The sequence below is a fragment of the Lates calcarifer genome, linkage group LG24 (assembly GCF_001640805.2).
Source record: "Lates calcarifer isolate ASB-BC8 linkage group LG24, TLL_Latcal_v3, whole genome shotgun sequence".
In the NCBI taxonomy this organism is placed as follows: Eukaryota; Metazoa; Chordata; class Actinopteri; family Centropomidae; genus Lates; species Lates calcarifer.
Window position 1 is genome coordinate 542,878 of NC_066856.1, and position 15,023 is coordinate 557,900.

Genomic DNA, 15,023 nt, shown 5'->3' on the forward strand with positions numbered 1-15,023 from the left:
TGTGTCATTTTTCATAAAAACAGAGTGAAGATGTTTACTACAAATGTGTCCTTAGATTTATTACCACAGGATGAGCTCTTTTATACCTCAGACTTTGTCATCTGATTCAGTATGAGCAATGACTGAGCAGGCACAGAGCGCCACCTGCTGCTTGATATTTGAAAAAAGAAAATGAAATGAAGATGATGATGGTCCTGCCTCCAGATTAAACTGAGCTGGATGCAGACAAACATCAGAGGCAGCAGAGTTTGAAACAGACATGTGAAATAACATCAGAGAAACACTTGATTTTCTTTTCAAACATGAAAACTGTTACTGAGATGAATCCAAACTGTTCATATTCTCTGTTCTCCAGGAAGAAACACACTACAGACTCGGACATGTTTCATGTCTACAACAGGTGAATGTTTCAAGAGTGTTGGGTTATGACATTAAAATTTCACTTCTCCCTGACTCAGTGCATGCTTCCCCCATTATTCTTTGTTCCATTTCTGTAAAACACTTGGTGAACTGTTTTTGGATCAATGCTTTGATTGCAATTATTCACTTGGTGAAGTATTTAATACTGTTTTTCATGGTTGAGTGTTTCCACACAGTAAAACTGAGCCAGTCTGCAAATATAAATGATTAATATGTCTCTTATTTAAGACAGAGAACACTGTAGGAATCTCTGAGGCTTGTGAAACTAACAAAAACAGGATGGGAGCAAGTATTTTTAGAGGGAAATGTTACTTTGTAATGGTAACACCTGAGCAGCATGAAGATCTGACAGGGTGAGTCCACTTCACAGAATAAAATGCAACACAATCACTAATTTAAAAAAACCTGTAACATGATACATAGCAAATAATAAATGAGCAAAGTAATCCATACACATAGAAAGGCTGAGGAATAAGGCATGTACACTGTTTAACTTCCTGCTCTCATGCACTTGGACATTTTCTCTCAGTATGTAGTTTGGTTTTGTACTGCGAACAGGTGAGACAGACTCTGCTCTGTGATACTGTACATTTACAGTACGTTTCTAGCTCTTCACAGCTCTTTGAGTCTCTCTTCAGAGTCAGGCAGTTAGCAGGAACTTGGCCTGTGTTGTCCAGTATTTTGACTGGAAGTCTTTGTCTCGTTGGCAGATTGTGAAGAAACAAGTTGTTTAACTCTGCAGCTTCCAGAAGATCATCTGTCTGTCCTCTCCTCCTGTGATCACCGTGCTGCACAGATCATTCATCCACATGGCTGTGACAGCACCTGGGCATAGGAACAATGTTTACTTTGACTTGTTTCGTATTCTGATAAAGTTAATCTCTAGAAGGGCGATGGAAGATCTAAGAGGCAAGTGAGGAAAACAAAATCATTCATAAAGGGGGCCTTCCAGCTCCACGTTTTTATCCTCAGAATCCACTAAAGCAGCTTTGCATAAATTACTGTAAAAACATTTTTTAAGTGTTGTTGTTTTCAGCCACAAGGAATAGTACAACATTACCCCAATACAGCCTCTACTGGCCAAAAGTGAGTATTACAACAACAAACACTGGGGGGGGTGGGTGGTTTCTCTTGTGTTTAGTCATAAACAGGAGAAACATCTTATTTGCCTCTCAGCACTTTAGTACAAGTAAAACTCGACTTTCTGTATTTGTCATTGTGCGCTGATCTGATGAAAAACTGCACTAACATTTCTCTTGTCCTCAGCTGTATTAAAAACTGAGCGACCTGATAGCTGAATGGTGCCACATGGGCCCTAGCGCACTGAGCAGCTGGTTCGACTCCCGATCCGGCCAAACCTGCATGTCATTCCCCTGCTCTCTCTCCATATTTCCTGTCTCTCTCCATTGTCCCATCCAATAAAGGCAAAAAGGCCCAAAACAAAGATAACAGACGGGTACAGTTATCTGAAACAGATTTGATAAAGTTTAACTGCTTCATGTACAACTACAACTGGTGATCCAGAATAAGGAATAAAACACACGCAGACTTTTATCCAGGTGAGCTGCTGTACCTGAGTGTGCAGGGATCCTCTTGGTGACTGTGTTGCTGAGCAGGTCCCACAGCAGGAGGTCACCAGGACTGACCCCCACACAGGACGGAGTTCCCGTCCCAGCAGAAACACCTGGAAACACACACACAGACGCTGCTGAGTCCTTCAGCAAGAAGACTGGACTTTTACAGAGACCAGTGCAGAGCTCAGTTCTTTGAGACTTGAATACAACAGAAGTTAAAGCTATGAATGTTGTGTTATGATTAAATAGATTATACATTATTCTCATTTATGTATGACTTCTAGGAGCATCAATACTGTGACATCTCTGTACATGTATAGGTGAGCGTGATTTTACCTCTGCTCCTCCTCAGCTTTCACAGATGAGATCACCATTCCTGTCTGGACGTCAATCACCTTCATGCAGGAGTCAGCACCAACGCTCAGAACGTGTCGACTGTCTGAGGGTGCAAACAAATACAGTCCAGGTGACTCAAAGCTTTTACTGTCAGTTGTTAACTTGGTTTAACCAGTATCACAGCACAACTTTGTTCACACGTCAACTGTATGTCATTTTTTCACTTACTATACTATGGTGTTTATTGACTTTTTTTTAAATGCCATACTATACTATGACATTTTTTGTCACTTTTTAAAGCCTTACTTAAACATACACATACTGTGTTTGTTTAACATGTACCTGGACTGAAGGCCGTGTGGTGGATGGTTGCAGTGTGGCAGTGGACTTGCTGCAGAGTGTTGTAGCTGCTGGTATCCCAGATGGTGACAGCCCCGTCTTTACAGCCTGACACCAGCAGAGTCCCAGCTGGATTCAGACCAATAGTGTTCACCTGAACATGGAGGCCACAACAGCAACACAACAGGTCACATATAGATCAGTGTTCATTTTCTGTGATGTTCAGTATCATGACTGTGTTTAGCTCTCAAGGTAATTTGATTTTGTTTTTTAGGATTTTTTAACTATTTGTGTAGATTTGTGAAAAAAATGCTACATTAAACTAAATATAAGACAGAGTTAACATCCTCACTCACCCCAGAATCATGTTCCAACTCAGCCAGCAGCTGAAACTGGGATCTTTTGTGACTGGAGGAGCCATCAGATGCACACTGCCAGACCTGAGAGAAAAATAACACAACTCACTGGTCTCATTTAGATCACAGCATAAACCATAACACGAATACACGGCACATGCAGCACTCAGGGACCTGGATAGAGGAGGCACAGTTTGAAGCAGGACTACAGACTCTCTCTGGAGATATCTACAGCTTCAACACTCCTCATACCTGGACACATGTGAAACCTCATAGAGCTACATGAGGAAAAAAATGCTTCTTGTTGGAAATGTTAAAGTAAAAATGGCACATTTATACACACGCTCTGCAGCTGTCCAAAAAGTCAGACCTGCTTTGCTGAGGGGATTCAAACAGCAGCTTAAACTGTCATTTAATTGTCACATGTGGTACAGGATATTTTTGAGTACCAACAGTGTATATTTCTTTTACCATTATTATTAATTTAGAAGATACATAGTCAGTCATAAAAACCTTACTTCTGTAGAAATATGTCCATGTACATATGTGTCTGTGTGTACATGTACTGGATACTGTGCAATATATGCATTCACTGTACTGTTAAAAAAAAGTTATACATGCACCACATGTCTCTGCCATAATGATGTCATGTTGTTGTATCGTTAACATTTTTAATTGACCCTTAACTTGTCCATGTGACAAAATGTTTCATGGCTAATTAATAAATACATAAAACATCACAGAGCAGCATCACCCCATAAAAGTTATTTAGTTTTTACTTTGACGGTGGAGTCCCACGACGCCGTGTAGAGTCGCTCATCAAACCAACACATTTTGCTGACGGCATCATCGTGACCCATTAGCGTGTCCTGCCTCCTGCCGTACGGGATGGAGTAGAAATACCTGGAGGACAGGAATGTTGTTGTTAGCAGGAGACAGCAGGAGAAAATCAAACCACATCAAACATGCTGATATACCGTACATACACGTTGTTGTCCCACGACGAACACGCCACAGTTTTACCGTCTGCCAGCATCAAACATGAGGATAAGGCCTGAAACACAGTGAAGCGGTCCAGAGAGAGTCAGAGTCAGATCACAGGGAGAGACGATGAACAGGAAGCAAAGTAGAGCTGCGTACCATGTTGGAGAAGGACATGCTTCTCTGGAACTCCTTCAGCTCTTTGGAGAACATCTTCAGAGTTGAATCTGGAATGAGGAGTTGAACAGTCAGCTCTGAGAACAGCTTTATCCTCTGGACCTTCACTTAGATTATACTGTAAAATATTCCTTAAGAGAGTCAGAGCCTGTCTCCTGAGCCTCTATAATAATCAGTTTTTGTCTCTGGGTAGAAGATATTTTTTAAACCTTGGGATGTGGAGAAAATAGCTGCTCCATCTCGGGTCACAGTGATGCCAGTCACAGCCCTGTACAGTTAACACAACATGATTTTAGGTTAGTCACACCCAGACTACTACAATCAGTAAAGACAAAACTGTTGTTTGTTTTATTTTCTAAACTGGAGTGAGTAGTTTCATTTCACTTCACACCAGCATACGTGGACTGGTAGTGTAGTTGTACTTGTTATTACATCCGCCAACCAGATGCCTCCTGACTCACTCTTTATGGACCTTGTGGCTGGAGACCAGTGTTAGGTTGCCCATGTTTGCCCAGGCCAACTTCCTGCTCTCCTCAGTCAGGTCCTCAAAGGATGAGTCCTCGCTCTGAGAGACTGGAAAACAACAGAGGGGTAACAGCTGGAGCGACGTGTGGAGATGTGTTGGAAAAAGCATGAACACTGGGTTAGAGAGCAGTGGATCTTTTTGTCACTGCACTGATTTCCCCAACAGTTTATACATATTAGCAACAAATGAAGCTCTTCACTGATTAATGTAATACATCTGATGTTTGCACATCAGCATTAATCACAGTGGTGCAGCATCACAGCCCTCTACAGAGATGTTATATTGTGTAATACTGTTTCTTCAGTCTACCTGGAGACAGCTCACTGACAGGTGAGGTGTTGCTGGAGCTTCGAGTGATGTTCTGAAAGCGTGGTGTGATCCTCTGAGGGTGGGGGCTGCTGAACAGCTGAGTGGGTGTCTGGCCAAACTCCAGGATCTGCGTCAGCATGGCGATCCTCTCGTCAGGGTCCTCGATGCTTTGCGGAGAGACAGGCAGGAAGGGGGAAAGTTTGGTGAATGATGCTAAAGTAAATATTTGGAATATTAATTCATGAGGGGTTTTAGTTGATACCTGTCACAGTCAATGCCGCCTTCATAGGTCAGAGGGTGAAACACTGAAAGACACAGATACAGACGTCAGAGTTTGTCCAGTTGTGGTGGGTTTGATGTTGACGATGTCTGCTGGGTATTTTACCATTGTGAGCTGCCACTGCTTCACTGCCTCTCTGCTTGAAGCCAAACACCAGGTCAATCCACTCATGAAGGTGCTCTGACACATACTGACTCTCCAGTGCCGTCCTGTGCTTCTGAAGAAAATCACTGGCATCTGGAACGACGACAGACACCACAGTAAGCATGCAGCAGAAAGATGATGTTACATTGTCTGGTGGATGAGGGGGGTGAGGGCCACGTGACAAAAAGCAAAAAGCAAAAAGCATGTGACACCTGGGTCAGAAGTTACCTGAGGCCCACGGTGGGGGAACAACGTCACCGACTAAGCTCCCATTCTGCCTTCGGCCCAGATCCAGATTCAGTTTGTTTTCCAAGAAGCTGCAGTCATTCCCATAAAACTCTGGGATCAGCTACATGACGGCAGAAAAATTGTGATTAAATTGATCAGAAAAATTTAAAAAATCTCGAAGCTCCAGTGTCCTACAGCGATGATAATAAATAAGCTCTTTATCTACCATTTTTAAGGTTTGTTTCCTCAAAGATTCTGTTGGTTCAGCCTCCACAGAGAGACCTTTTCTAACTTATTTAAAGTTTGCTGAGCTGTATTTAAAGGTGTACTATACAGGACTTGTAGGTTGCTGCTTGTAGACCTGATAACAGGAGAGACCTGTTATGACCTCTGCTAGGTCATAAGTGATGGTTGAGAGGGATTATTTTTGTGAGTCTATTTATTGTTTTTCAGGAAAATCCTGCACAGTATACCTTTAATGGTTTCTTGGTTCCTTTAAATTATATTACAGTGCAAATGATTGAAAAACACAGGTTTACTGAATCTGGTCAATATACAGTCTAACTTAACATTTTGTTAATTAGATCCTTATGTTACCTCTTTAAAGTCAGTTGCTCCCTCTAAGCAGTTTTTCCATGTTTCACCTATGCTGTAAGAAAAACATCAGGTCTGTTCATACCAAAACACAGAGCTCAATACACTATATTTAATACGGCCATTCATGCAATACAACTGTTTTTATTTACAGTTTATAGTGTTACAGATTAAATAGAAATATAACACTCTATGCACCTTTTTTATAGCACTCATGAACTGTATCCAATCAATCATCTGATGGTTCAGTGTCAACAAATACTTCAGTCAATCAGTTGTTTTAGTTCAACACAAAGAAATGGAGTCAACTCATCAGCATGTTACATTAAGGAACTTGTCTGATACCTGTTAAACATGCGATCTGCATGGTCGTAGCGGCCGTTCTGGAGACACAGCATGTGCTCTGGAGCTGCAGGGAGAACAAAACATTATCAGGATGATTAAAACAAACTGATCTGTTTTTTTTATTTGTCTAAACACAGTGAATGTGAGTTGCGTGTACAGTGGATTCATACAGGCTGTGCATTAATGCATCAGTATGTGACGTACCGACTCTGACCAGGTAGAAGAGGACGTAACCTGGAGATGAGTAGTGGCTGCCATACATGAAGCGAGGTTCAGGCATGCCTTTGTAACGAGCCTGTGAAAAGAGAACAGGTCTGAGGTCAGTGGGCGGAGACGGTCACAGTCCAGAGACAAGGTCACAGCAGAGAAGCCAGAGTCTCACCAGCAGTCTGTCCAGGCGCTCTCTGTTCAGGGCTCCCACTGGTTTGCTCAGATCTCTGAACGTGGCAGCATTTGTCAGATCTACGAGACGGAGAAAAGAACTGAATCTTCACTGAGCTGCACGTTAAACTGTGACTCCCACACACAGCATTTCAAACACAGTTCAGTCAGGTGGAGGCCTGTTGACCCACCTAACTGTGAGCTGGTGTAGTCAGCGATGACCCAGGGGAAGACGGGATACTGGGAGAGGTCGTTGCAGCTGCGGTCAGCCAGGTTGTTGAGGTGGAGAAGATACTGATAGTTACTGAGATGACCACGCTGCCACTGCAGCATGTAGCTCTCTGCTGTGTGCTCTGTCATGTGGTTCTCTGAGGGACAGGAGGAAAACAGCAGGTGGTCAGGAAGTGGTTCCAACATGAATCTCTAAACTCTTGGACATGAGATCCTGTTTGTGAGGCCTGGTTCACATCAGCAGATTCTTCTAAAGTGTTTTTATCAGTCAGAGCAGCTCAAATCTGTTTAGTGACTCCAGTTAGCTTTCGTCATTAGCCGAGGGGTTCACTCACTTTTTCCAACACTGTGAATGTTTGAATGATGTTTTCAATATAGATAAGAACAACACAATGATGTCTGTGTTATTGTGTTTGTTCATTATTATAACTTTGATGAAGATCTGATCAGATTTTAAGACACATTTATACAGAAATGCAGATGATTTTAAAGGGTTCACTTACTTGTTGCTGTTATAATAATACAAGTTTGCACAATATAAAAAGCAGCGACAGCAAACCTGACATTTTGAAGATTTAAAGAGTCAGATTCTTTAGTGTTGTTGAGTTTTCTCACCCAGAAAAGTGGCGATGTAGTAGTAGATTTCGTCTCTGTCTGCTGTGTTGTAAAACTTCAGGTAGATGTCAGAGCAGAAATCATTCTCAGTGCAGAACACCTCCAGACCCTGAACCACACATCAACACGCACACACATTATCATCCTACAGTACACTGCAGTGACAGTGAACATTACAAACTAACTCCATCATCATGTGTACGAGCCTCGTCACTTACCAGTGGCCTGAGGCCGTGTCGTCTTTTGTAGATTCTCCTTACTCTGTTGAGTTTGATCTGAATCACGTGCTCCTGACACGAAAAGTCACATTAACTAATTAGAAAGAATTCATTTTATGATGAGGTGACTGTTGTTCAGCACTGCACTGGGGTCAGCTCACCGGGTATCCATTCAGCGGCTGGAAGTAAAGGTTTTCATCTGTGATGCAGACGTGGCCTGGATTGGACACCAGAGGCAGAACCATCTCCACAGCACACTCCATGTGAGGCCTCTCAGCCACGTTCTGAAAGCTGCACAGCAAACGAACATCATCCTGTTCAGCTGACATCATTAACAGGACCACAGAACCCTTGCTTTTATTATTTATACTGAAACCATCAGTGAAAGGTGTGTCCTCCTGTCTGACATCAACATACCAGTTTTTGTCAAACGATGACCTGGCCAGGCGTGACTGTAAATTAGCTGCAATCTACAAATACACAGGAGGAAATGTATGTTTGATCATGGACAATTATAATTATGAAATAATCCTGGACTGAAGGAATAAACACCTGAGACAGAAAGAATTTTTTATTATTTTGATTTACTGTGTGATTTACTTGTGTCAGGGTTTAGAGGTCAGAGGTCATATTTAAGATCAGAACCAACTTTAGGAATCCTGTCTTGAATCTTGTGGTCCTGACCGTGGTTACCATGGTTACCAGACAGGTAAGAGAGGATCTGCATTTTAGCAGGTTTCAGTGACACGACCCGTGTTGTGTATCTGAACTTAAAGAACTGACTGACTCACCATCGCAGTCTGGTCTCCGAGCTTCTCCAGACACGACGCTCTGTGAAGCTGCAAGAACCAGAATCAGAGGAAACACACAAAAAAACTGAAACAAACACAGCACAGAGTCCAGAGTTCAACATGAGCTGATATCTGAAACACTGAGAGTCTGTGGTAGAACTACATGATGGCAGCTGTGTTGGTCACATACCTGAAGTAATGTCTGAACAACATCCTCTGTTTTACTCCAGACTTCCAGCTGAAAGGTCATTTTCTTTGCTCCCTGTCAAAGCAGTGAGAGAAGTTTATTAAATCTGGGAAGTTTTTTATTTGAGCACCTCTCTGAGTCCACAGTCCTCTGCTCAGACTTAGTCTGGGTTAAAGGTTTCTGTTTGGAATCAGCCTAATCATTAGAGAGCTTAATGCTAATATCATTACACAGTTAATTAGCTGAATGTAGCGGTTTCATGATCCATCCTCCAACACACGGAAGCTAAATATTCCATATCTCAGGTGTCACTAACTGGATTCAACACGCATCCAAAACAGTGAAATCTGGCTTCAGAGTTTTAAGTTTATAATAATGAAATAATAATAATGATGATAATTAGCTGGGACTGCAGCTGTCACTGTTTTAAATAGAGATACTGATAAATTTGGTCAAACTGCCAGAGGGAACATGTTTCCGGCTCAGATAAAAACAGACTATAACATGATAACTTTGCCCTTCAGAGTCTGTTTAGACATCTGTGCACACATCAACACCAGAGACTCACCCTGTCATTTCTGTACGGAGCGATCACATTGCTCTCTTTGATGGAAATCACCTGAAAGTGAAAATGAAAATAATTCACTGCTGTGACAGTTAAAGATAATAAATATGGACAACTGAAGACAAGTCGGAACTGAATCTAATTGTTGTTTATTACAGCATTACAAGTCGTGAGCAGTGACGCCACACACAACATCACATCTCCATGGTAAGGATAACTCACCTGCCCACAGGAAATAGAGATGGCCGATGGCCTTGGCCTGAGAGGAAATCACAGACACTGAAATCAATTTCAGTTTCAATTTTAAGATTCTGCTTAAAAACACAGAATAATTTAAATTTAATTTGTTCCAAACCAAACTAGCTGAGTGTGTCAGCCAAGAGGCAGCACACATAAAGTTTATTCAAATATGTAAAGATCAGATCACCTGAGGATACCTGTGGATATATTTAACACCTGCGTTTCACTCTGAAGTGACCGAACCAGTCTGACAAAGTGAACAAACATCAGAGTGTGAAGATGAAACTACACTCACTCATTGAAAGGGTTGTTCTCCTTCTCAACAAACTCAATTTCCTTACAGTCTCGAAGAGGAATCTGCACAAACACAGACACCAAAGTGGTTAACGCAGACCAGGACTTACTCAGACCTGGTTCCTGCATCTACGCTGTGCAACACAACATCCATGTTAAACAGAGGAAACAGAGCACTGCATTAACACCACTGGATTTTATTTCAAAAGCTTGAATCTCACTATATGACTGTTAGTTCTTCTATCTCCATCAACACTTTCAGACTCAAATGATCAATTAATGCTAACTTCATTATTTTTTTTAAGAGTTGGGTTCAAAGACATAACAAACATAAGTGTGACTATAACAAACCTTTAAAATTGGCTCTGTCAGATCCTCTGGATCAAATATGATCGATCTGGAACAGACTTTAAATGAACCTCGGATTTTCCTGGAAGGAAAACAGGTGACGTTATTAAAACTATTAACAGGATAACACAAACAGGACCTGATACTGAATTGATATTTTACACAGCAAGGAAACAGATAAAAGGAATTGATATATTTTAACAGTTGTTTTGGGAAAAGTTGGCAAAAAGAAATGCTGATTCAATTCGAGCTTTTCTTCTTCTAAACCTGAATGGATTCAAACAGTAGATTATAAATAACCTTATTGGAGGAGAGACACAATGCATATTAAACTAAGTGACCAGTGTTAGAGTGTTTAACCTGTTCTATGTTTCTGACAGAGAACAAACAATCCCATATTCACTGTGTCTGTGTGTTCCAAACATTCATTTTAATAAATGTCACAGTGAGTTAGACAAAGAGGTCAGAGGTCAGAGCTGATTTAAACAGGGTCACACCTGATCAGTCTTTCCCTTCTCCTCGGTGGCAACATAATCCTCTCACTTTAATACAACAGTAAAACCTGAGGCCCGTGAGTTTGAAGAGCTGATGTTTGAACAGAGATCACTGCCATGAGCTGCACAGGCTGTAAACAAATATGAGCAGACATGACGGTGAAGTACAATAAAGCTGCTAAATTACCTCTCCTTCTTTGAGCTGCTTGTCACGTGGTAAGCAGTGTGCTGTTCAAAATAATACTCCTCCAAATCCAGCAACAGCAGGGAAAACCTGAGGAAGGAGAGTCAGAGGACATCAGATACAGTGTTAAACAATACGCAGAATCACTGCTCCATTCACTGACAGGTCTTTTAATGCAGGAGCCCAGAACCAGACAACAAATACATTATTATTAAAGGGGAACCAGGCTAAGCCAAGTCTGATAAATAGCCTCCAGTGATGTCACCAGCTCCAGTTGCTTTCTGGGTAATGTAATCAGCTGATATCTGTGGTTCGGCTACATCGATCCTGAAGCTTTTAAACTGTCCATCATCAGTCTGATGATGTTACAGGAGGAGGGCTGCTGGGACAGACAGCAGAGAAACAGGCCTGCTGTAGATCTTCAATAACAACCAGCTGAAAAACACTGAAGCTGGAATCTGATGCTCATGAAGACAAACTCTTCATTTACACAAGTTTCCAAAAAAAAATAAAAAATATGAAGGAATGTACTTTTAAATGTAAACAACTGTGTTCAAAGTCAAAGCTATACTTGATCTTCAGGTTTGACCACTGGTTGTTTACTTGGTCACGGCTGCTGCACCAGTGTCATAATGAGACTCCAGCTCAGTATCTGTCCTCTGTCACATCCAGGCTGAAGCAGGCCAAACTCAACCTGGACACACAGCATCCCTGCACTGGAAACTCTGATGATGTGCATGTCAGCGTGTCTCAGATAAATCTGGGAAGTTGGTGTGAGATGCCACTCTACATGTTGTATTTTTAAACATCAGAATCAACACAGGAAGTGATTTTTGCCTTCCGTCTTTCACTCACTACACCATCCATCATTTCCTCAAAGTCCAAGTGTTTTAGATTTTGCACAAACAGCAGTCTGCCCAGTCTGCTCCTGCATCAAATCCAGGAGGTGCAGCAGTAAAGACTGGACCTCATTAGGTTAATTACACTGTGCCATGCTGACAGTACTACAGTGTGAAGTATTTCAGCTTACTGAGCATCAGCAGCTGACTCACTGTGACGTGGTTTTCAGCACTCAACCACACTCGCCTCCCTCCGTTAAAGAACCACCAACACATCTGGACCCAGTCTCAATTTTTCACAGGCAGCTTCATAAAAAGCAGAACTGCTGAGACTGAACAGACTGTAGCAGAGCAGAGAACTTTCACCTGTAGAACCAGTGTGAAACACTCAGCAGAATAAACTGAGACTCACTCCACCACACTGAACATGTAGACACTGGATTGTAATCCTAATATACTGGACTGGAGCTGGACTGAGCACTCACTGCTGCTGCTGCTGTAAGACTCAGTTCTTAGTATAAAGATAGGTGTGTAAACAAAACACTATCAACAGTAATGTCTGATTGACGATGTTTAAAATGTAAAAACTGTGACATGTTCAAGACAAATAAAAACTTCTGCTAGAAAAAAACGTTCTTTCTTAAAATGATGTCTTCTCTTTTTTCACTCACTGAAACATCCTGAATCTATCGATGCATCAATATTTAAACTGCTGCTGATCTACATCTTTAAATCTAATCTATGCTCCTGTCTGCGCACTATGGAGTCTCTACATCACAGCTGTGCCATTCTTCTCTCAGGCCTGTGGCTCTGAATCATTTCACCTCAGATCAGGAACCACCTGGAGAATCACTGACAAGCTTTTAGGGATTGAATCACTCAGCTCTTGTGGTCTATCTGGATCATATATAATTCACTACAAGCATATTCAGTGTGATGCTCTCCTGTCCATTTGGTACTGTATAAGATCCATGATGCACTTTGATGAATATAAGGACACACAACTGGGTCACTCACTGAGCAAAAACCCCAGACCACCAGGGGCCAACACAGCCCCAGGTTTACTTCTCATTATTTCTGTCTAGATTAATAACAGATCAGAAATCTGAAATCTGCATCTGAAGAAATCTGAAGCAGAACATCACCTGTACCAGGTCTTTACATCCTCCATGTGGTGGTCCTGATGGTCCTGGTTTTAAGACCTGAACTGTTTCAGTTTATATTTGCTGTAAAATTGTGTTTAATCAAACTATTTCTGTGTATCTACAGTATAATAAACAGTAGGGTTTCAAAGGAAGTTAAGCTGCGGAATTTAGGAAATATTCAGAGTTGGAGACTTTCTATGAGAATTAACAGGAATACATAGGAATTTACAGTAGTTAATCAGAATCAGAATCAGAAATACTTTATTGATCCCTTGAATGGGAATTTAATGGGAATGAACTGGAACTTTGGGGAATACAAACAGACATATACTCATTTTGTCATAAGCTGACATACATGCAATTAATTACAACATTTAAAAATGACATTTCTGACATTGATTTGTTTGTGAATAGAACTTTAATAGATTCTTTCACTGAACCATATTCAAAATCTAAAATGAAAGCATCTGTATTCAGTCTGGTTGTTTTAACCAAGATCATGCTTTTTTTCCAACTACATTTAAGTTCCCTGTTACAGGCCAAAACTCTAATGAACAGACCGAAGAAGTTCAGTAAGGTTGTAGCAGCAGAAACACACACACAAAGAAACTACTTAAAGCCTGACTCGGTTTGTCAGACTTATGTCCAGTTGTGTGTGTGTGTGTGTGTGTGTGTGTGTGTGTGTGTGGAGAAATAATAAAAACTGTAATGTAATGAGGGTCACGGGGGACCAACAACACACGTTACCCCTGGTCAACCTCCCGAGGGTCCTGGGTGCTGCTCAGACCACTGATCCTAGGATCAGCGCATCTCACAGCTGACTGACTGACTGACACACACACACACACACACACACACAGCGGAGCTCTCATTAGCTGAGTGGCCCAGCCTGGCGTCTCTCTCTCTCTCTCTCTCTCTCTCTCTCTCACACACACACACACACACACACACACACGCATGCACACCGATCCCTCCGTCTGAAACAGTGAGCGGGAACCACTCACCTTTCTTTAGTCCGCTCGTGCGTCTTTAAAAAGGCCATGACCGCGCGCCGTCCTCTTGCCTTAACTGGACTCCGAGCAGCCGCCACTGATCCTTGTAAACACGGAAACCTACAGGAAGCCACGTGACTCCACAAAGATCACACACACAGATGCCTCACTCTGAGTCTGTTTCGGGGTACCAGCACCACAGAGACGAATGTAGTCCAGCAGAGGGCGCCATTTCTTCTTCTACTTCAAAATAACACAGGAACATATTCATCAGCAGGCCTCACTGACATGTTCATATACTCAGTATGATTCTAATGTCACTGAGCACTGAGCTTAGACTCATATATCCATGTGTCCAGCTTTGATTTATTGTCTTATTCGACACATTCAAACACAATGATCTGAATATTCATCTCGTTAAGTAGGATTTTATTTGGTTCTATTGTGCTTATTATTATTATTTATTTCTGACACATTGTGCCACAGAGGAAATCCAGTGATTCAGTGTTGGAGGTCGCTTCATTCTGGACTTTTAGTCTCGGTATGAGTCCAAAAACACTTGATACTACAATCACCTTTCATTAAACCCTCCCTGACTGGTGAATGCTCCACATTTACACTCACTGCAGACTCTCTGCAGTGAGTGTAAAATAGCCTCAAAACATCAACAGGTGTCACATCACATCACTGTTTTCACAGACTGAGTATTTACTCCTCTTGACAGGTAAACTGAGCTTCATGTGTGAAATCAGTGGACTGTCCCTTTAATGTAAAAAAAAAAAAAATTACTCTGACACTGTCAAAAAAAACACTCACAAAATCAACTCTCAGAGAAAATGGATAAGCAGACATTTGGTACTAACTGAGATTTCATCTTATTTTGAATGTTT

General features: G+C 41.6%; 1 protein-coding gene across 1 annotated transcript; it reads right to left on the minus strand.

Moving 5' to 3' along the window:
- Nucleotides 1-31: 31 nt before the first annotated feature.
- On the minus strand, nucleotides 32-14,262 carry nsmaf (neutral sphingomyelinase (N-SMase) activation associated factor). Its single transcript, XM_018698178.2, is given in 32 exon segments — nucleotides 32-1,245; nucleotides 1,994-2,057; nucleotides 2,059-2,104; nucleotides 2,331-2,433; nucleotides 2,673-2,823; nucleotides 3,026-3,109; nucleotides 3,805-3,928; nucleotides 4,012-4,079; nucleotides 4,166-4,233; nucleotides 4,393-4,451; nucleotides 4,645-4,756; nucleotides 5,019-5,185; nucleotides 5,281-5,323; nucleotides 5,404-5,535; nucleotides 5,671-5,791; nucleotides 6,268-6,319; nucleotides 6,610-6,673; nucleotides 6,814-6,904; nucleotides 6,992-7,071; nucleotides 7,182-7,358; nucleotides 7,837-7,945; nucleotides 8,055-8,126; nucleotides 8,216-8,345; nucleotides 8,472-8,524; nucleotides 8,846-8,893; nucleotides 9,036-9,107; nucleotides 9,601-9,651; nucleotides 9,820-9,856; nucleotides 10,133-10,194; nucleotides 10,483-10,561; nucleotides 11,161-11,247; nucleotides 14,146-14,262. Coding segments are annotated over 32 exon segments (2,739 nt in total). The 5' UTR covers nucleotides 14,184-14,262; the 3' UTR covers nucleotides 32-1,150.
- Nucleotides 14,263-15,023: the final 761 nt, after the last annotated feature.